The 23,063-nt window shown below is 41.1% G+C and overlaps 1 protein-coding gene across 3 annotated transcripts in view; it reads left to right on the forward strand.

Annotated features, from left to right (window-relative positions):
• Positions 1 to 23,063, forward strand: part of FMN1 (formin 1) — a 372,744-nt gene that overhangs the window by 244,124 nt on the left and 105,557 nt on the right. For 2 of the 3 annotated variants that reach the window (XM_053665418.1, XM_037133158.2), the window contains 4 exons: positions 4,402 to 4,531; positions 5,388 to 5,534; positions 6,616 to 6,675; positions 11,805 to 11,925. In XM_053665418.1, the coding sequence (XP_053521393.1) occupies positions 4,402 to 4,531; positions 5,388 to 5,534; positions 6,616 to 6,675; positions 11,805 to 11,925 (458 nt within the window). The remainder of the gene's footprint in view (positions 1 to 4,401; positions 4,532 to 5,387; positions 5,535 to 6,615; positions 6,676 to 11,804; positions 11,926 to 23,063) is intronic. The other variant, XM_037133159.2, reaches the window with a different exon arrangement.

Consider the following 23,063-nt stretch of genomic DNA (forward strand, 5'->3'; position numbering starts at 1 on the left):
TCAACCAGTGAATGTACAAACAAGTGGAACAACAGATCACTCTCTCAAAAATCAGTAATTTTAAAAAACTGAAAAAAAATGTTAAGACCATTCTTAGTTGGTGGACCAAATTTGGACTGTGGGCCACAGTGTGCAACCCTCCCCCTCTAAGATAAGGGAATGGAGGCCCCAGTGGAATTGAACCGTGGGTTTCTGCTTCTGGAAGTGTTCTTTTCCTTTTGTGTTAGTGCCTTTCCAACATTCTTTTCTTAAGGTTGGTTGCCAGGACACAGAGTAATGGTAGCAGGTAATTAGCAAATAACTTACTGTTCCGTCAGTAGCTTTCTCTACTGATGATGTAGATAGAAGTGCAGTTTTAAAGTTTGTAAATAGTCATTGCAACAGCTTCCTGAACAAGCTAAGTTGCACTGATCACGGAGGCCTGCTGTGCTGTCCCGGTGAGGGGATGTGCCTGGGCGCAGTTGCTGGAGGGTGATGTGCAGAGAGGTCGGGACTTCAGGCCTGAGTGCACTTCACCTTTGCTTTCGATCCCCTGCACAGTACAGCACTTGTTTAATTATGCCAGAGCCTGATTTTCTGACAGTTTATTTGCCATTAGCTCCAAGTTAGATGACTATATGCATGTTTTACACACTGGAAAATACAAATCATTTATAGTTGCAGCATTACAATTTCCTAAAAGTGCTGTGGTGCCCAGTCCTATAAATCATAGCATGGAGGAGCCGGCCTCATCACTCACCTCATCAGCTTCCTTGCACCCCAGTGCCAGGTTTAGAAAGCCATTTCCCAAAAAGGTGTCATCTGCCTGGGACCAGGCTGTCTGAGAGCCACTCCCTTCAGAGATGGCCCTCTACTTTTTACACTCTGCCTTGGGGTGGTGGTGAGGTAGGTGAGGTGAGGTGAGGTGAAGCTCTGTTGGGTTTGATTAGGCCCGACACAAGTGTTTTTGGCCTAGAGTGAGGATACCATAGACAACCTATCGGAATGCTCCATGAGGCCCCCAGCTGCCTTGGGGTGCCCGCAAAGAAGACATGTTGGTGCCTGGAACAAGGCTCTGTGAGTGTAGTCCTCTGGAGGAACACAGGTTACAACATGAAGTGGTGCTGCACACACAGCTCTTGTGTGCACACACACCTGAGATAATGCCCTCTGAGGGTGGGGGCACTAGGGAATGATAAACCAAACGTTAGTCCCTTCAAATCAATGGGCCACACGGTGTCACTGCACCCATCAGCTGAGTTGCTGCTGTGCATGAGTAACCCACACGGTGGGAGGTGTAGAACTTCCCTCCCGTATACAGGCTGAAATGGGATACTTCCATTTCCCAGGCTGAAATTTCCTGGGAAAATAGGCCTGCCTTGGGGAAAGAAAGGAAAGGTCCCTAGTTTGTGGCTCCTTTGGGGGTATTTATTTCTATTTCTGGCTTAAGGTATAAAGTTGGACTACTCAAAAGGAAATCAATCTGTAAATATTCTTTAGTACCTAAGCCCAAAGTCCCAAACCAAGATTTCTCCTGGGTAGTGAATAAAACACAGTTGGAAGATATTTATCTTTGAGGTTATGTACACTGATGATATTTTCCCAGATAAATGGGCAAGGAGTGTGGTGTTCTTCCTGAAGGCTCTGCATAGCTATTTTTGGACAGAATGTGACACAATAGCATTTTATTCCAAATTTGCTTCTTCATTATATCATATCTTCACATTCCACCAGGTTTCCAGGTCAAAAACCTGCAAGGCATTCTGCATCCATGCTACTCACAATCCTTTGGGATCAGTCAGTTACTCTGGTTCTTCCTGCCTTAGTAGCTTCTTCATCCTTTTGCCCTCTCTGTTCACACTGCAGGCACTCTTACCTTCCCTCTTAGAATATTGCAGCTGTGGTTGTACAGGTCTCCCAGCCTCACATCTGCTGTCACCTGCAGTCAATCGGTCAAGCCACGGCTACAGTGATTTTTTAAAAAACTAGTAGCTGAAAGGATCACTTCCGTGTTTAAAACGCTTTATTCATTTAGAAAAAGTTCAAACTCTTTAGAACACCAAGCCCTGTTTTAGCATCTGACGCCTACTCACCTCCCCCACAAATACCATTCAACCCATCTGGCCTCTTCCTGGCAGTGTCTCGCATGTCTGACCAGCACCAGAAAGCTCCAGGAAACCTTAGCTGACACTGTCCCCCGAGGGCTCTGACTTTGGCACCCTAAGTGTGGCTTCTCTAGCTCCCGTTGTAGGTCCCATCACTGATAGTACTTGTCACACTCCGTGGTAATTGTTTTCATTTCCCAAGCTATCAAGAAGGAACTGTGTATGAGTTAAATTGTATTCTCAGTTCTTAGCATGCTGCCTTAGACACTGCAAATGCCTCATACATTTCTAAAGGACTGAACAAAATTAATCTTGGGGACTGATGCTCTGGCATTCATTTTCCGTGATGCTCTCTACAATTCTATCCAAAAAATAATGTAAAATTCCTGAATTTCCCTTCCCTGTCCAACTTTGGATATGTGTTTCAGGCCCTTTTCCACACACAGGACGTTGGCTCTAAGATTCTGTCAGCCTTCCTATTGCAAGCCCTGATCCCAGGGAGCCTCTAATCCCAGAGAGCCTTGCAGCTCAATTTTACTCTTTTCTGGGTAATGTAAGTTGGTGAGCCTATGGGCTTATCTTCTCATATTGGTCCTAAACCTCCTGTTACAAGACTAGTTATATGTTATTGTCCATCTAGCATTTTCTCTTTTTCATCATGTCCTTGTTGTTGAGTTGAGGTATTGCTCAGTATATTCTCTCACATAGTCTCTATACATGCTTCACTCCTGCGTTAATTCACTCTAGGAAGTCTGCATATTCTAGGGATCTGGGTCCTACTTGGGGACTAGAGTCTCATGGCCACATGTGGAATAGGAAAAATGCAGGGACCGTCCCTGAGGCAGCTCTCAGCAGCATTGGGTAAATAAACTCCCCAAGACTCACTGCAGGACCAAATGCCCCTCCTCCCATAAGCTTTTTACTGCTTATATTTGTGAAAATTGGTGATATCCCTTATTCCTGTCATAAATGAATCAATGGTTTAATACTAACTTTATAATGAAACAATTTACATAAAAATGTAATTTTTCATCTTGTCCTAATTCAGAATTCTTATGGGTTTCCACTTTTATACCCATTAAACAGTTTTCATAATTATCCATTACAGAACTTTCAAACAAAGCTGTGGTTTCTTCATGGGTATTCTTTGCTTCATCTCAGTGTTATTAAAAGAAAGAAAAGATTTCACCTGGTTGTGGGATCAATAAGAAAAACAGCTGGTAATCAGAATCTTATTAAGATCCAGAAGTCCCTGAAATACAGTAAAAGAGATGCATAATACAAGCTAAGGGAATTTCCTTGGGTATGGAAAGAAGGAGGGTCCAGCCTTTCCCCTCATGAAAAGCATTCTTGGGGAGAGATTGCAAAATGTCAAACTAATGTTATAAGTTGACTGAGACTTTCAAAAATGTCAGGTAATAATCATCTCAACCCCAAATGGATTTTATTGCTGTTAGTGGATTCTCTCCTTTTCTGAATTCATGTCCAACTCTTCCCACTTGTTTTAGTTTTATACCCCTCTCTCTAGTGGTTGGCCTGGAGAGCGAGTAGCTCTTCCAACTCAATTTTGCAAAGGGCACCAGTGCCCAACTGCTCAGACAGTGAGCTTTTGTGGGTAGGTTGGTACTCACCTTTAGCTTTTAAGATCTGCCTTGCCATAGTTTTTAAGAAGTTTTAGATTGTGTCTACTTAATGAATACCTGCTTTGTTCCAAGCAGTGAGCTTGAGCTCTGTTTATGTGGGTAAGTTGATAGAAATTTATATAGTTAAGTAAATATCGATAGAATAGGGAATGTTATTGACTATTATGTAATTCATTGAGCAGAAAATGATAGTTACTTCACTCCAGTGAGAGACTTTTTATCACTTACCTACAGAATTTACCTCCAGTCTTCACTTTACTCAGCCTGTACACATACTTCTTTAGAGAATGCTGCATTACAAAAAGAGTATATCATGTATTTTTTCTCATACACTGAAGATTAACACGCCTCACTTGGGTTTAGTCTCCTATTTGGGTAGCAGGAGATAGATAACTTGTAGTAGTTTGGTATAATTGCATTAACTTTCTGTTCCTAAAGTCATTTATATACCATGCACTTATTTACCATCATAGAAACCCACAAAAAAAAGTGGCTCTGCTGTCAACAGTAGAACATGTACCCTTGGACTTGCTTAAGCAGCCTGGTACCCTTTCTAATTGTTAAATTGGCATTGTCAAATAAGGAACGCTCTCACGATGGCTCTTTCTCAGCTGTCTTTTCACTTTCCTTGTGATTTTATACCAAGCCAAACGATTCCTTCTTAATTTCTACAGATTTTTACATGAGTTAGCCCAGATCCCTAATTTTGCTGAACGTGCCCAGTGCATCATCTTCAGAGCTGTCTTTTCCGAGAGTATCACCTCCTTGCACCGAAAGGTGGAGATCATCACAAGAGCTTCTAAGGTATGTTTGCTGTCTGATTTAAAAAAGATGACTTTGCCCTTATTAGGGGTACAAGATAAAGAGGGAAGTGGGAGAGATCGACTGGAATCCCTTTGCCAAAACCTTGTATATTTTTTCTAAGTATAGCTCTGACAGTTATCCTGCCTAAGTGTGAGGATGCTTAGGGAGAGATTGGGTAAATAAACTCCCCAAGACTCACTGCAGAATACTGTGCATGCAGATGAGGTAGGGAGAGAGGGAAAGAGGGAGAGAGTGGGAAAAAACGGCATTTTTACAGATTTCTTCTCCAATATTCCAAATACCTTCCAATGCACATACTGGCTCTTTAAAACCAACCGACACAGTATAGTTCATTTTTCACTCAACTGTCTGGACTACAAAAGAGGTTTTGCCTTGGACCCATGAATTAGATCATCTGAAATGTGCTACATAGTGAAATAAAAAAGATACTAGAGATTTGACAAAGGAAATGATTATGATAATGAATGGTGAGCAAATCAATTTTTGTTGGCTTTACCACATGGTATTCATTATAAATCCTAGTGCTTAGCTTTTTCTCACAATGACCCACGTCCTTAAGAACATGATCCTCTCCACAAATGCTGTAGTATTTAGTTGCTTATCTGAAGGCATGTTTTTTTTCTTTCTCAAATATAAAAGATTTCAATAAGGAATGCATAAATATTACCAACGTATAATGTATGCCCTCTGCCAGCACCCTAAAAGTCAGGAACAGAAGTCAGCCTGGAGTGCATTTGGCTTCCTTTTCCCTAAAATAAAGGACTAATATTTGCTGTTGGATAAATATAGGTATATTTAGAGTTTAGCTGCGTGATAATTGGTGTTTCCATCACAGGGCTTGCTGCACATGAAGAGTGTAAAGGATATTTTAGCTCTCATTCTGGCTTTTGGGAATTATATGAATGGAGGAAATAGGACTCGGGGACAAGCAGATGGATACAGTTTAGAAATTCTGCCCAAACTCAAGGACGTCAAAAGTCGGGTATTTATTTGTTTCATAATGAATGTCTATGAACTGCCATTATTTTTCTTTTATACATTTCATTTTAAAAGAATAAGTATTTCTCAACTATTTATCTCTCTTTCCTCTAATAATACATTTTACCTTTTCATTCTTTTAACTTTTGAATGAAGATATGGTTTTTAAGTTTTATCTTATTTGGATGACAAAATTCCTAATATTAGTTTGCCCTAACATGCACAGTTAGGTGTTGAACTGCAGTGAAAGAATACAACAGACAGCATATGATAGAAGGCTTGAATTTAGTGTTGGCCGCTTGTCGCTTTCACATTCCTGCTAACGGAGCACTTGTTGAATCACCAATTGAGCTGAGCATTCGAGCTATTCTTTTGCCCACAACAATTGGGCTGGACATCTACTGTCAGACTCTCTGAACCTGATTATCATGTGGCTCCACACTCCTGCAGAGCCACCTCTTTAGAAACAACCAGCCCATACCTAGGCGTCCCATCGGGGGCCGCAGGAGTGGAGGGAGGGGAAATACACAGGCAAATTAGAATTAGACCCATGTGAACAAGACTCAAAGGCTGCCTTGTGGGAGGGCCTGCTCACTCCTGGCCTCCCAGGGTCATAAAGTGGCACTGCATTCCTTTTAAGCTGCCCTGATTGTTTTTCACACCATTAAGAACACACATCTTTTGAAAGGTGGGAAGGGAGGGATGGTTTTCTGTTCAAGTCCCCGCTTTCCTTTAGCATTCCCCTGCCCCCTCCTGTTTTGGCTTTGTACCAGAAAAGCCAAATATAGAGAGAGTGCTTTGTTTATTTTGTTTGTTTGTTTGTTCTGGCCATTACCTCAGAGGTCTTACGGATTTTTTTTTAACCACTCAAAAGACTGGTGAGTGTAGTGTCATTTCTTTGTATGGATGCCATAAAAAATGGGTGGAACAAGGAGGGAATCTTACCAGGCTCACAGAACCCGTACCCTGTAGCACAAATTAAAAGTACATATTTGGGTCAGAAACTGAGATTTGGGCTGTCAACTGTATAATATAGCAAACTCTCATGTGAATGATTTTCATTTAAGCTTCTCTTTTAAACCTAGGATAATGGGATTAATCTGGTGGACTATGTCGTGAAATATTACCTGCGTTACTATGATCAGGTAAGAAATGGCATTATGTGGAAAACTACACTAATGGGGTTTCAGCTGTTACACATTGTTGGCATTCAGCAATTGGATGATGGATGGATGGATGAATTTCAAGTCCAACATAGAATTTGAGAGCTATCCAGCCTCCTTGGTTTACAGATGGAAACACTGAAGCAAAGTAGTTTAGTTGACTCTTGTAAAGAGAAGCATTATTCGTGGTAGAAATCTACTGAGTCAATCCACTCCGTGACACAGCTTCAGAGAGACCCCAAGTCATATCAGTGCCTTGTGACCAGATTGTCAGGGCCTTTGCGAAATCTATATCCATCCAGTAATTGCTCATGTTTGAAACTAGATTCTGGGAGGCAGACCAACATTTAGGAAGTTAATATTCAGTAATACCCACTACATTATCAGTAATATTCATCTGTGAACAAGTTGAAGACATGGAATCTGAAATTCCTCCTCTTTGCTGAAATTACATTTGCAATTAGAAATAAAATTTTCTGTGATAACCCACCTGAGCTCAGTTTTCTCTGTTCTATTCCTTCACATTAAGTTGAGAACAAGGAGTCCTAACTCTGAGGAGAAAGAGGTACTGTTGCAAGTTGCTGACAAATTTAGCGATCACTGTGAATGGAAAAAAGGCTCAGGAAAATGTTGTCAGGGCTCCTGCTTAACTATCCATGTCAGCAAAGTTTTTCCTGGGTACTGAGGGAAGAAAAGTAAAGATTCCAGGGCCTCATTTCTTTAAAGGCCTACAATTTCATCCAGAAGATTAGCTAAGCTCTGATGAGGTTTCTAGTTATTTCTCTTGCCCTCCTGGTGGATTTATCTGACTATTCTCAATATATGTAAATACAGCAGGATTCTCCTCCCACCCCACCCCTCAACATCTTCCCTCTTTCTGTTAAGGACATTACAATTTTTGGTTATTTAGACACGAAGTTGTGCTTCTCTTTAGTTGATATCTGTCCTTCAGTTCAAACTGTTTCTCATGTTCTTCCCTGTCTGTGTATGTGCACGTGTGTTTTTAAGTCCCAACTGGCCCCTGCTCATTTGGCTCTAAGATAACTCACCTCAGGAATTTCAGTTGCTTCCCCGCTGGCATCCCCACCTCTAGTGACTCCCATTCTAGTCCATCCCATACCCTGTGGCCTGATTACATTTTATAGTTCTGATCATTTCACCTCACATTTTTACTCAACAACTGAATAGCTCCCCTTTTTCAAGTGAATTGAGATTCTATCCAATTTATTTCCAGTCTTTTACAACTGGACTTTTATTACTTTCCCTCTACACACATTCTGTGATTCAACTGAAGACTCAATGTTTTCCAAACACACCCTCTGCTTTCTTACTGATGTGTTTTTATCTGATGTTCTCTCTAATTGGAACTGTCCTCGTCACTAGCCTTTTAATAAAACTTCTCTATTTTTCTTATAAATTCTCTCTTAAAATAATAAAGTATGTTTGGGGAAAAAGCATCTGATATATATATATATATATATATATATATATATATATATATATATATATATTCACACACGCACACATATATATATATATGCAGAATCAACAAGAAAAAGTCAACTTGTCCCTTCTCATTAAAAAAAAAGTGGCAAAGAGACTGCCAGTATCTGCACAAAACAAATAGAATATATGAATTGCCAACCAGATACATGCAATAGAGTTAGCAATATATATTGCTCAAACCTTTCTCAGGCCTGTCATGTATGGTTGACTGAGTTCTGTGTTTAGGATCTCTAGGTCACATAGGACCTTTAACTTGTCTGTCCTGTATTCATCAAACTATTTGTCCTGTGAAGGGCACCTTGAAAAAAAATTGAAATGTCAGGTGCTTGTCAAGCTGTTTGCCAGCGGAGCTGGGCCGACGTGCAGGGACGGCTTTTTCTCATTCATGCAAATGTCCTGCCGTTTGGGCCAGCAAGGCTTTGACTTTTCAGTATCTAAAGCCTTAGAAATATGCATAATATTTCTAGGGATGTTTATCCTAAAGAAAAAATAAGGGCATGTATCACTATTTTATTTAAAATAATTTATAATAGCAAAATATTGCAGAATTTTTGATGTCCAATTTATTTGACCTTAGAAACTAAGGTCAAATAAATTATGCTAGAGTCATAAAAGGGAATAATAGACTGCCATGGAAAGTGTATAGGAGAATGTTTGTGGAATTGGGAAGTGTTCCTGATCTGCTTTTAAAATTACAAATGTGTTTAAAATAGTATATGGGATAATCTCAAATATGTAAACATAAATACACAGAAACACCTGGGAGGATGTGTATTAAAATATTTGATTCTTTCCAGGTAGCAGGATTGTAAGGGATTTTTACTTCCTCCTTTCCTTTTATTGCTAAACACGATGAACACCAGTTACTTTTATAAAAGGAAAAATCAGATAAAATAAAAAATAGTGCAATCTTACATGACCCTTCTTCCATGAAGGCTTTGCTCAGTTCCTCACCTTTTACTCCTTTGAAGCCTGGGAACACTTCATGTGAATGACTCTTTCAAAATCTGTTTTCTGCCTCATCCATCAATATCGGTGAGCAATTACCCATCATCCTGGCATTGCTCCCTGAGATCCAGAACTCATTGTTGTCTCTTTTATAGTGTCTGTAATGTAGGTGCCTGATAAATACTTGCTGAGTTGCATATACTGCAAATATCAACAAGATTGTAATAAAAGGCATCTGGGATGAAGTAGGTACGAGGAGGCGAAAGCTGCATTCTGATAAAGTGGGCAGGTGTGTTCGTCTTCAGTCATTATGTGCGTATCCCAAGTTCTGGCAGCAGTATCAGTGTGGCAGGAGCATTTTGAGATGTAGCATTTCTAATCCAAGGTTGACATAAGTAAATTTACTTCATGACGTTGGCTCCAACCAAGTCAGATGCGTCATCTAGAAAGGACGAACTTTGCCTATGATGTACGACTCATTGAAGAGAGCCGAACCCAGTGGAATCAGCTTCGCAGAAGGAAATCTGAGAACAGTTTCAAACTCAGGATGGCACAGTTTCGGAAAATAATAAGTCAGCGTCTGTGTGGTCCTCTCCTAGTTTTCGCTGTGCGAAATGCATTTCACTCAACAAGAGAGTAGAATTATGTGATTTATTAAACTACCCTCCCCCTCTAGGAGCATTAAGTGATGATTTGTGTGGTTAGTGGTGATGAGCAATTAAGTGAAGAAAGGTGACTTCTGTTCCAGGCTCTCTCCCACTCACGCCAGGTTTTGGGTCCAAGTCTAGGTCTGTGAAGTTGAAAGAAACCCATGAGGAGCCATGTCTTTTCAACCCTAATTGAGCAATTTTCACAAGAGCTACTACTACCAGACTGATTTGCTCAGCACCATTTTCTTTTTTCTTTTTTCTAGATTAACAAAAAAAGGAAGCCAGACTGAGTCTGATAAAAAAAAAAAAAAAAACTTTTGGAAAATAGAAAGAGATATTATTTACGAGTTCTTCCAGGGTAGATTGCCATGGAGTTTCATGGCAAACATTATAGATGTCGTTCCATCTAGCTCTCAGACCAGATACTGCTTCCATGGTTTTTAACATAGTAAAATAAATATAGGAAGATGAAAACAAGTGTATTGATCATGTAAAATCCTGATCAAATGAGGAGAACCACCACCTTCTAGCATTCCAAGTAAAGCTAAAGGTCTTAAAGGAAAGGGAAGGGTCCAGGGAATCCCTGAAACCACAAGAAACTATGAAGATAAGTTGCATGTCTCCTGCTAAAGGTACAGTTTTCCAAGAACAGTGTTTTCAAGCATCCTGGTGATGTTTCCAAAGTTTATTGGCATGCCAGAGGTTATGTTCCATACTGAGACTAAGAATTCCAGCCTTCCTGTTTGGTGGGGAAGACATAAAAGTGAACACAGCAATTTGTAAATTAATACTGATAAGTGCTGTAGTAGTGGTGAGTAGGAGGGGCTCTTGGAAACACCCAAGAGTTAGTTGCTGGGACTTGAGGGAAATCTTTGGGGGAGTGACAACTGTTTTGAGACTTGAAGGATGAGTATGGACACGGAGATGTGAGGACATTCTGGGGAAGAATGGAAAAGGGACAGTTTCAGGTAAAAGTTTTACAAAAGCCTAGAGTCAAGAGACTGTGGCCTGTCCTTTTATTTCATGAAAGTTTGGGGAGGGGAGTTAGAGATGGGAGAAAGGAAGAAATAAGGCTGGAGATGTAGACAGAGGCCTCATAAAGTGCCTTGTAAAGCAGTTTCAGCATTTGGAACTCGTCCTAATGGCAGTAGGAAAGATGGAATGTGAAGGAAAGCTGGCAGAGTTGCCTCTGTGAAGAGACCTGAAGACTGTCTGAGATATGCAAGATACGGAGCTTACATTAAACAACTCAGGAAAAATCACGTTAGGCTGGAAAAGAAATCGGAGGCTCGGCTTATCTCTCAATGTGCCTGATAGAGGTTTTGCACCACAAGATGTTTCTCAGGTCAGGTACTCCATGAGGTATAGTTGTGGGGCTTGTCAAAAACTGTACTCAGTTGTGCCCCTGGTAAATATCTGGTGAGATTAGCCAAACAAAATTTTTACAAATATGTGAAGAATTCTCTCTCTTTCTCATATATACAGACACACACACACACACACACACACACACACACACACACACTTTAAGTTTCGGAGAAAGGTCAGTAAAGGCATAGAGAGGGTGATTGTTCCTTCCATTGTAGCGCCATCGTATCCAGCACCTTCCAATTCACACCCATTGACATACCCCAAACATGAGTTATCTAATTGTTACCATGTGCAATTCAAACCAGGACTTTCGATTTAAGTGCTTTCATGTGTTCCTCCTAAGCCTTTTTCCATGGACGTAGGGTGTCCAAGATCAGGACATACCTGACAATTTTCTCTTTGATTCATGAGGCAAAATAGAACCTAGCCCATGCCACAGCCAATCTAAATGCCAGTAAGACCAAAATGATATTGTGAAAGACACGAAAGCACTTCAAAGTCACCAGTCCAAACTGAAGAATAGCAGAGGCGCATTGGTACGATTTTTATTCAGACATTCAGTAAAAGATGCTTTGGAATTTCACCCGAAAGTGACAACTGGGGGTGTAAAGTACTTTCCTTTACTGTGTCTTTTAGGAAGCAGGAACAGAAAAGAGTGTCTTCCCCCTGCCTGAACCACAAGATTTTTTTCTGGCTTCCCAAGTCAAGTTTGAAGACCTCATAAAAGACCTGAGAAAACTGAAGAAGCAACTAGAAGGTAACAGGAACTGTGCCATTATTACGATGATAGCTAGGATCTTTTTAAAAAATGATTTAAGAGAATTATTTATTGTGTGGCTTATGGAATGGAGCCAGCGCAGCATTCCGTTTCGGTGGTCTGCAGCCCTCCGGACACTTCCCGTCTCCGCACACTTCTTAGGGGCACGTCGTTGCCATCGCCCTCTCTTACTAGTGTTAATTAGTACTCATTATACCTACACCTTGTTTCATCTACCTTTACCAACATGCACTAGACACAATTTTAATGATACTCATAGCACCAGCCCTTTACTGAATGCTTACTGTCATCTCATATAATCCTTATAACAACCCTAATAAGCAGGAACTATACTAACTCTCTTTTACAGATAAGAAAAAAGAGGCTTGGATAAATTACGTTCACACAGCCAATGAGAAGCAGATTTACTGAGCACGAATCACATCTGTGGGATTAGAACTGATGCATTTTCGAAACAAGTTTACTATGCCGTCTCTCTCCCCGCCCCCATCCCTCCTCCCTCTCTCCCCCACTGTCTCTCCCTCTCTCTCTCACACACACACGCTCACACACATGTTCCTATAAATTTGGTTTACATATATATATATGAGCCCAATAATGATGGCAAGACCACAGTAAACATTCTATTTGAGTTTAATTTACATTTTTAATTATTCAAAACAAAATGCTGAAAGCCCCTTTTGGCTTTTTTTAAAAGGTGAAAATATGTCTCTCTTGGGCAGGAATTTTCCTTTGGCATTTCTAGAGCCTTGTGTTTTCACTGTGGAGACATCTCCGTGTCCAAGAATATAAATACTTGCGCTGGAGCTTGTGTAACTCCAATGGAAGAGCTGTGCGGAGGATTTAGGGAGCGCGTTAATGTGGAAAGGGAGCCCCGAGTGCCAAAAGGAGAGCTTGGGGAAATGAAGAGCTTGAACCAGGAATATTTTTACACTAAGACATAAAATAAACATTTAAAAAATGTTTATTGTGAAAGGGTGCTCAGAAACCTAAGTCTTAGACAGAGAACAGCTTGGAAATGGAAGGCAAGTGGGAAAGATCTGCTCCTAGTGGCAGAGAAAGCCATTTGTTTTTACTTTGGGCATAAAACTTGCTTAAATAAGGATAGTGGTTACAAGTGAATAGTTTTACCTTGTAAATTATTTTTAAAGGAACATGTGGATTTTTTTCCTCTCTCGTTGATGTGGTTGAGAGCGCGAATTCAACCAAATGAGTGCTTTGTTCAGGAATGTGATACGTGAACTTGTGGTTATTCTTTTCCCTTCCCTTAAAAAAAGAAGACAGTTTTGTCCTTGTCTAAGATGAGGAGCTTGATTCTTATTGGAATAAAGCAGAGGAAGCCATCACATAGCAGTTTGTTTCTGTCCATTGCCAGTGGCGGAATCAGCGTGCAGGCCAGTCCTGGGAGTGGCTGCCAGGGACCAGCAGCAGGGAGGACCTGTGCTTGCGTGTGCGCTCCATGGCCACCCCGAATGCCGGGCCCTCATCTCAGGGCCCCGTGTAACACCCTGGGCCTGCCTGTCAGCTGGTGTTTCGAACAGAAACCTGATCTGTGTGTGATCTTTCCTCCTCTCTTGCCTTCCTTCCAGGGACTGCCCCTTTCAGGCATCCTGGCTCAGCCACCGTCCTGGGACGCTCCTGTGTGTTTGATGATAAATCACAAAGGGATGAAAAGAGTGAATTAGGAAGACAGTGGACAGGCAGGGGTTCCCCCGCAGCTCCCCACTTTTGGTATACGTTACTTTCTCTAGCGAGATCCTAGCTGTCATTCCAGATCGCTCAGTACTCAATTCACACTTTCCTCAATTTTAAGGAAATACCAAAGTTCTGAAGTTGGAGGAGCTGCCTTAGGAAGGAAAACTGAGCATCGCCTCAGTGATTTAACCAAAGGACCTGAAGCACCGTAAGGGCTCCCCATGCACTTTGAATATTTAAACAAAAATGCCCTGCTAATCTTTAGGGATGCCAGTGTTTTCCACACATGAAAGGTACCTAGTAAATATTTAAAGAAAATACAGACTGTCGGTTCTCTAATGAATTTCTTTTTCTTCACAATGCCATCTGGCAAGATGGCCAGAGTCCTGGCGGTCCGTTTCATCTCATGTTCTCATTCAGGTTTCACCTCCGTCTCCAGAATGCCTTGGTGTGAGCCTCGATTGGATGTTTAATTGAAGAGGACATAATTTTCACACATACAGCAAAGATTTGATGAGGCTTTGAGGTTTATTGTAGCCATTAAAATGTCGTGGCTGCTGGCAAAACCCCAGAAAATGTCTAAAGCTAAACCAGATGTGATTAGCAAATTTCAAGTTGTCTCGGGTCCCAGTTCTCCCGGCAACAGCCACGGCCCTTTAGAAGAAATTTGTGTGGAGTAGCACGAACCACACCTTAACAATAGGGTGTAGATTAACTATGACCGTTGGTTCTACAACTGTCACTGATATGTCGACGTTGTCAATAGGCATCTTTCACAAAGACAAGAACTTTGAATAGCTCTTTTATGTAGGTAAAACAGCAAGGAATAGATGGTATCAACTACAATTTGTTACATGTATATAATAACAATACATTATTATTATCTATCAGGTACTTTACATATATCACTTATTTTAATCCTTGCAAATGCCCCCGTGAAGTAGATGTCATTGCTGATCTCTCACAGGAAGAGGAAACGGAAGTTCACTGTGCTTACATAACTTGCTGAGTCACTTCACAGGCAATGCTGACCTAGCCATGTTTTAAACTCAGTATGACTCTAAGCCATGTACTCGTGACATTCTGCCAGTGGCCCAGAAGTTTCCGTGTCTTATCAGAGATCAAAACAGAAAAAGCTATATCATCAAGGCATAAAGCCTCATAAAGATACAAAGGACAGAGAGAGAGTCACTGGAGTCACTGAATGTGTGCATGAGTGCAGGTGTGCACCTACACACACCCCTAAAACCATATCTGTGCACCCTTGGGTTGGGGAGAGATACAGGGGAGACATACAGGAGAGATCAGTTACAAAAGTGAATAGACACAGTATTGCATAAGATTAAGACCTCAGGTTATGGAATCAGTTACGTATTTTTTACTGGTTTGGCGAAAGCAAGATCTTGCCAAGTAAGATAACCATAGACTATATTCATTTTCTCACCTATAAAATGGGACAATTATAGTACCTGTGTCATAGAAGGTAATGAGTGCATAGTCCCTTAGTAAGAAAAGCTTTGACAAAACTTTGCAGTTGTATGTATGTACCTCCTACTGGAAAATGCACAGCTTCTAGGGTCAGGCCCATGTTCTTGAGAAGCCAGCTGGCTGTGTTTGTGGAAAATCTACTTCCCAGAGTGCTTGCATGCTCTTCTCCACAATGCGGACACAGCCCCAGTTTCTTGGTGCTTGGGAACATGTTTCATATTGTGTTTACTGTTCTACATCCCTTAACGAGACAATAGTTTTTATTTCCCTGGTAGTGTGATGTTATAAGTAATAGCTGGGGAAAAATCAAGCAAACCGTAGGAACAGTTGCTCTCTTTCTTGTTGAACTTGCTGGCCAAAATTCCGAAGGTATTCTTACCAACGCATGTGTGGTAGGCACAATACTATTGCAGGAGCTCCTGAAGATGTCCAAACCCTAATTCCTGGGATCTGCGACGATGTTACCTTACATGGCAAAAAGGGACGTTGCCGACACCGAGATGGGGAGATTAGCCTGAACTATTCAAGTGTACCTAATCTAATCACACGAATCTTTAGCATGAATCTTTAAAAGTTGAGCACTTTCCTTGTCTGTGGTCAGCCGGAGATAATACAGCAGAATGACCAGAGGGATGCAGTGTTGCTGGCTTTGAAGAGGGGGAGTGGGCAGTGAAACAAGGAACACAGGAAGCCCCTAAAACTGGGAAAGGCAAGGAACAGAGTCTCCCTGGAGCCTCCAGAGGGCACGCAGCCCCATCGACACATTGAGTTCAGCCTAGTGAGACCCCTGTCAGACTCTAACATTCGAGGACTATAGGTAATATATGTGTGTTGTCTGAAGACATGTAAGTCTGTAGAAATGTGTTATAGTCACAATAGGAAACAAACACACCCACCATGTGTGTGTCTGATTGTGCCAGTCAATACAAGTCACACATCCCACACTGCCCCGCCCCACACCATTGCCAAGGGCATAGATGTAGGGTTTCCCCAGCACTAGAAGTCACCAGTGTCACATGAAATGTGAATTAGTGCTTTCTTTAAAAAAAAAAAAAACAAGGCCTCTAGTCCAGTAAACTTGGAAATGCTCCATCCTAAAATCTTATCATAGAGATTCACAGCACACGAGTTTATTAACAAGTCTGGAAAGTTGTACAATAAAACAACCCACAATGACTTAACCTTGTTTAAAACAGTGTTTCTCGACTTAAAATATGAAACAGTAGGTTTTTCTTTTTTTCTTTCACTGAATACTTAGTAATATAAGGCAGAACATGCATTCCGTGAAACCGTTTCAGAGGTGATGTTGATTTTCCTATCCAGTCTTTGATATAAAGACATAGCTGCTGCCACATTGGCTCCACTGGACAACCAGAGGAGAGGCTGTGATGAACAGCCATGGCCTTTGCCCTCCCGGGCTGCTCTTGGTGCTCCCTGGCTCCGCTGTCCTCACTCGGTCTGTTATCCATGTAAACAGACAGAGTGGGTCACATCCTCTCTGGTGTCCTGACGCCTGAAAGCCAAAAGGAATAGCATTAGTGTGACTCAGAATTACTCTGGTGTCGCCACCCCCAATCCACATTTGTTTGCCATCATCCTGTATGAGTATTTTATTATGAAAACTTCATTCTGGCTAAGAAAGGGTACTTTTTTTGTTGGAAGATGAGACAGGAACTCTTCAGATAGGTGTTGAAAAGTCAGCGTATTTTGAGAAATTTAAGAAAAAAACATAAGTTTTTCTTATTAGCACAAGTTACTTAGTGTCCCTGGTCATTAAGAATGGGCTATTTAATCAGCTATGTAAGAAATCTTGCCTTGAAAATGGTGTGTTCTTAGCCCTGTTATTACATATATAAACTTGGGAAATGTAATTACCAGGTAACCCTCAGTGTGAGATATTCAAACTTATTTGAGAATGTTGGCTGAGATGCAAATTTGTGTGTGTTTTAGGACAATTCCAATGATCTCATTTTCTCTAAATAGCTAAGACTATATATTTGAACGTGTCCTTTCTTTGTACTGTTTAGAAATATTTGGGAATACAATGATATGTTTTGGGGAAGGCAAGAGTGTCTATTGACTTTTTTGATGTGTTACCACTCAATACATGTTTATCTGATAAACGTTTACCCTAAAATGTTCATTCCCGAAGCCTTCTTTAAATGAGATGCTGCATGAAACACATAGTACAGGCGTTCAATAAATGTTAAATTTTTTTCTGAGTTTGAACAGTAGTAATATTCCTAAACTAACTTTACACTGAAGTACATCCATCACATCTGTAAGCATTTTCAATCCTGATGTCCTTATTTGAATGCAGTGACCAGATTAACCCACAACCATTCAGATGAACCTTTGTTTTGTATAACAGCAGTTAGTCTCTGAATATTCTACTCAAAATTTAAATTATAAGAGGATGTAAATTCATACACACATGAAACTAACAGTTCAAAAAAGAGGATTTTTATTGGGGGGGGATGGTGTTGGTAGATTTTCCAAACTATAGACAGCGTGCCTTCCAGATGAAGATGGCAGACTGAGTGCACCCGTTTAGCTCCACTCTCTTCTGAAGTCTCACCAAAAGAGTTAACATGTTATTTAGACTCATACAGTCATTACCAATAGTCAGTTAGAAGAGTGGGAATTAGAGAGGAACCACACACTTGCACATGAAAAACATAAAACGAGAACGGTTTTACATTTCTCATGGTCCTTGGCAAAGACCAGTGTAGTGGCAACCATTTGACTATTTGGATATGGATATAAAATGTTTACAATTAAAATTAAAGCTTAAAAAACATAAGTTACAATCTACTCTCAATTATAGATAGATAGATTAATAGGGTTACAAATTAGCCATAATTTCCTAGAAGTTAATGTATTACTTTTAATATTAATTATGGCGAGTATACTGTTTGCATGTTGAAAACTTTTCCTGTTTGAAACTACATGGTAAGCATTACACTAGCTTCTGTCATTCCTGAAAGGTGGAAACAATCCTCTTCCTTGCCATTTAGCTCACTTGGCATCTGGGCAAATGCATCGCTGAGATAACATTAGTGAGGTGCCGAAGGGGGAGCTGTGTGGAGTAGGGTTTGAGACGCGGAGCAGGGTTTGAGACGCGGAGCACTGATGGCTCCTGGAAGGGACGCTGCCTGCAGAAGAGTTGGTGTCCCCTGAGGTGGAAGAAGGCAGGACGGGTGGTTAGCAGAACCTGTACTTCATCTTGCCCTTGATTGCTTTTGCTTTTTTAACTTTGATTAGGGTTATGGGTAGTGCCCTGCCTTCCTCCCATTACTGCAGTTAATTGAGAGCTGACCGTGAGAAAGGAGGAGAAATGCCAATAATTGGTGTTACTGACCTGCTAATGGGTATCCGAGTTTGTGTCACTGAGGACGGGGAAGCATCCTGTCCCAGTTCCACTGTCTGGTTCTTTAGTGCAAGTTTGGCTCCATCTTTTCTGCAGCCCTGTTGGCTCCCCAGCCAGGAACCTACATATCCGGCCAGCACTTGGAGGGGGTGTGGCCTTTGGCTGGTTAACTCAGTCAGTGCTGTTAGGCCCCAAACAGAATTCTTAAAAAATGATTACCTATTGATATTATCTCAAGAAGCAAAGCAAGCAATTTAAAGAAAGTCTGTAATGGCTGTCCCTTTGACTTTGCAATAGACACAGTCAGGGGGCCTAGCAAGTGGTGGGGGTTGGGGCTGTCATGGAGCATTCCACCCCCCCCCCGTGCATGTGACATGGGGGCACACTTAAGGTTTTGCCAGATTTATTAAATAAAATGCAGGAGGCCCCAGTGAATCTGAATTTCACACAAACAAGATTTTTTGAGCATGTATATGTCTTAAATACTGCATGGGACACGCTTATACTAAGAAAAAATATTTCTTGCTTATCTTAAATTTAAATTTAACTTAGTGTCCTGTCTTTTATCTGGCACCTCTGTCCAGAATTTCAAGGCAATCATAAAACCTAGTAAAAGTTGGTTCATATTTTATTACCATTATGCCCTGGCAATTCTAAATAATCTCAGTGATAAAATCATCCTCCCTGCAAGGGTGGACAGTAGACACAGGCACCTAAATGTGTTCGGAGTATAGGAACATATGTGTTCATGTCCATGTCCACCACCACTAATGACAGCAGTTACCATTTGATGAGTGATTACTAAATACCACCAAATTTGCTTACATCATTTCTCTTTGTTAAAACTACTTCGAAATAAGTTCTCCCTGCATTTTCATAGCGAGGAAATTGAAGCAACTTTGCTACTAATGACAAAGTTGAGATTTGAAACAGGTTTATCTGATTACAGATCTTACACTCTTTCTACTATGTCATACTTTATCTTTTACTATTTGTAGGCCCACCCCTCAGGCACTAACAACAAGACCTAGAAAAATAAAGCTTAGAGAATAAGCTCCACTTAGTTCTCTAGTTCATCTTCTAAAGGGGCTACAGATAACAGTTAAATTGAAGTTAGTCTTTTTCTTCTCTTCACCCATAATAACCACTCAACTAATCTACCTGTTCTAATCTCTATTGTCCTAAGATCTACTGATTAATCTTTTTTGGTCACTCCAACATACTCTCTTCAGCTCCCTCTCTCTCTCTCTCTGATGATTACCCAGCCTATGTTTTGTTCTTCCATGACCCAGAAGATAAGCAAACTAGTCTGATGTGGTTAGCCAGAAATAGAGCAAAGTACTGCAGGGCTACTCCAAGGCAATCCACATGGTTTCAACTTGTTATCCCTTCCATTCGAGGAAATTACATGTAATGGGCTTCTGACATAGATGAGAAGGTTCCAAGACTTGTTAAGTCATACAGCAGAGCAGACTATTGCTTCTGTGCTTGGGGCCCTTCCTGAGTTGCAGGGTGAATGACTTCTGTCACCTAACATTATCAGATGGCTTTCTCTCAGTGAGAATATGCACCTTTCAAGAGAAAAAGAAAAGGGTAAAACTAGATCTCATCATGAAAGTGAATATTTTTTTCAATTACTCATTTGAGTGTTGTCCAAAAGCAGTATGGCCCTAGTAAGGGGGAGGAAAACTTTGGAAAGCTTTTGGAGAACATCTAAGAAAGAATGGCCAACTGAACACTCATTTGGATTGCACACCCTTGTGGGATTTCAGTTCCTCTTTGAAAATTAGTAAAACACTAGTAAAGAGAGTTCTTTAAAGGCATAAACTCAAGAACACAGAATGAGAGAATAAACATGACATTTCTGAAGTTCAAAAAGTAGATGGACAACTGATAAATGAATTAGCCTAACAAGAAAGCTGAATTCTAATCCAGGAGTAGAGAAAGGTAAGAAGCAATCCAACTTTTGCCACAAGATTCATACACACCAGAAACTCACACATAAGTTTTTACATATACATATGTAAACATTCATATAAATTCATATGTAAATAAGTCAGTGAAATCATTCAAGAAAATGACAGACACACATTCCTAATTTTAAAAGGTCCATAGACATTCCAGCACAATGAAATAAAGCGAATCCATACCATGGATAGAGCATTTCAGAATATTCAGCACAAAAAAGAAAAGCTTACACACTTCTAAAAAGAAAGAGGCTGGGGCGTGATGAGGAAACAAATCACACACAGAAAATCAGGAAGCAGAGTGGCTTCGGGCTTTTCAACGGCAGCACTAGAAGCTAGAAATGGATCAGAATTCTGAGGGAAAACTATTCCTATTCCAGAATCTCATATCCACCAAATCATCAATATGAGGCAGAATCCAAGTGTTTCCAGACGTGTAATTTCTCAACAGCCTCATCTCCCATACAACCATCCTCAAGATGCTACTAGAGAATGCTTTGTCACAAAACGGGAAGACAGCGGTGACAGGAAATGACGAATCCGGTGGGTAAGGGAGGTGAAGGGCTGCTCCGCAGGCAGAAGCGCAGGATGACAGCGAGCACGCAGACCAAACATTCCAGATTCGGTGAGGTCCAAATAATCTCCATCACCTCACGGAGATGATTCGGGAGGAATGTGTGGTCTGGTGTGTCTGGATGTTCTGACAGGATTTACACAGCTAGTAACAAGTTTGGAGCTCATTTAGTGATAAGCACGTGGAAAGCAGAGCAAATGATAAAAAAACAATTATTTTGAGGGTGAGGCAGTTTGGGCGGCAAAGTTTCTTCAAAACGTTAATTAACCAGAATTTACATATGTCAGCTGGGACTGGGCGTTGTTCTTGCAAAGCCATAAAAACGTCAACACTGGATTCTAGTGTGAAAGTCACAGTGGTGCTGCACTGGGAGGAGGCTCGTGTGTGGTGGGCGTGGGGGGAGATCAGGAGCTGCTCTCCGCAGCGTGCATAGAGTTCATTTATTTTTCACTATGTGCACGTGTAACTTTAATAAATATACCAAACCCCCCCACAGCACTTGTGATAATTTCATTAAATTTCAACAGCAGAGGCTGGCGTGTGGAGAGGAGTACCAGCCTGGGATATAGGAGATGCAGTTTAAAATTTCAGTTCTGCCTGCTACTAATGGCATGGTAAGCCACGCAGCTCTGACAAAGCACTTAATCTTGGTGAATCTCAACTGAAAAATATAAATATGGAACTGATCATCCTACCCCGTGCCCCACTCAGAGGGATATTGGAAGGGTCAGAGGAACAGATGGATGAGGAAGTGCTTGTGAAGATGAGGGAGGCGTTACTTAATCTCATTCAGAGCCATGCAGTTTGCTCAATGTGTGTGTATCGGTGTGTCCTAGGAGGGAGAGGGGAAACTGATCCGTGAGGACAGGACTGGCTAGTTTATCACCTTTTAGGAAGCTCCAGAAGACACGCCTTGAATGATTACTGACCGTGCCTAACTTATTAGCTCTTTTCCCCTCCACGGTCCGTCTGTCCACTGCACTAGTGTGCTCAGTCTGAACTCTGGTGCGGACTGGGTACATTAGCCAGAGTCCTGACCGTGTTGCTATGGTGTTGAAAATATTTAGTTTTGCAAGCAAAGTTTTAGAAATAATAAAAGAAAAACTTTGATATGATTTATTTTTGTGAAATGATCTCAATAAAACATAAGGAACTGGGGTAAGCATTTCAGAAAAGCAGTGGGTGTAAAATGCTGATTAGCATGGTGACTTTTGATGCAAAGCATTCAATTAAGTGCGACAGGATGGGTAAAGGTCACACGTTTCCCAAATGGAATGCCTTCAAAGACAGGCCGTACAGAACGGAGAGGGGATACGGAAACTGAAACCCGATTCACCCATTTAATTAATGGAAGAAGTTTGTGTTTTCCTTTGAAGCCATGATTGTGGCATCTCTAGGTGGGAAGGATGAGTTATGGTTCACTTTATTTCTACCCTTTATTTATAAATGAACATAGTAAGTAGAATTTATTTGGGTTTTTTTTTACAAGAAACATAAAATATTAAAACTACTGTCATGGCAAAGTCTGAGTCACAAGCCCTGAATCCAGATTTGTGTCTCACAGGCTGTACAACCCAACAGTGTGGTCCCCCACGTCTCCGTATCCTTGTGTGCAGAGCAGGGCATCCCTGCCCACCTCACTGATTATTTGAGAGGGGAATTGTATGGAGGACCCCCCCCTTTGCGGAATGTAAACAAAAGGAAAATACTTATCCCTGACTCTCTTTGTGCCCTTATATCTGACATCCACCCCATGAGCAAATCCTGTTGACTTCCTTCAACACATGCCTTGAATCAGTTGATTGCTTTCTACCCCCACACCAGGGCCGTAGCACCAGGTTCCTAATAGGTATCCCTGCACCCCCTCCTGCCCTCCCTTTAAATAAATCTCCATAACCCATGACAGGCCAGGCCATTTTATGATTCCATATTCAGTGCTCTTGGGATAAAATCCAACTTCAAAACTTGTAGCCGTGCCTTACAAGTTTCTGCACGATCTGTGCACCTCTCCCTTTCCCGTCTC

The sequence above is a fragment of the Artibeus jamaicensis genome, unplaced genomic scaffold (assembly GCF_021234435.1).
Source record: "Artibeus jamaicensis isolate MK-2021 breed Jamaican fruit bat unplaced genomic scaffold, CSHL_Jam_final contig_1132, whole genome shotgun sequence".
NCBI classification, from domain to species: Eukaryota; Metazoa; Chordata; class Mammalia; order Chiroptera; family Phyllostomidae; genus Artibeus; species Artibeus jamaicensis.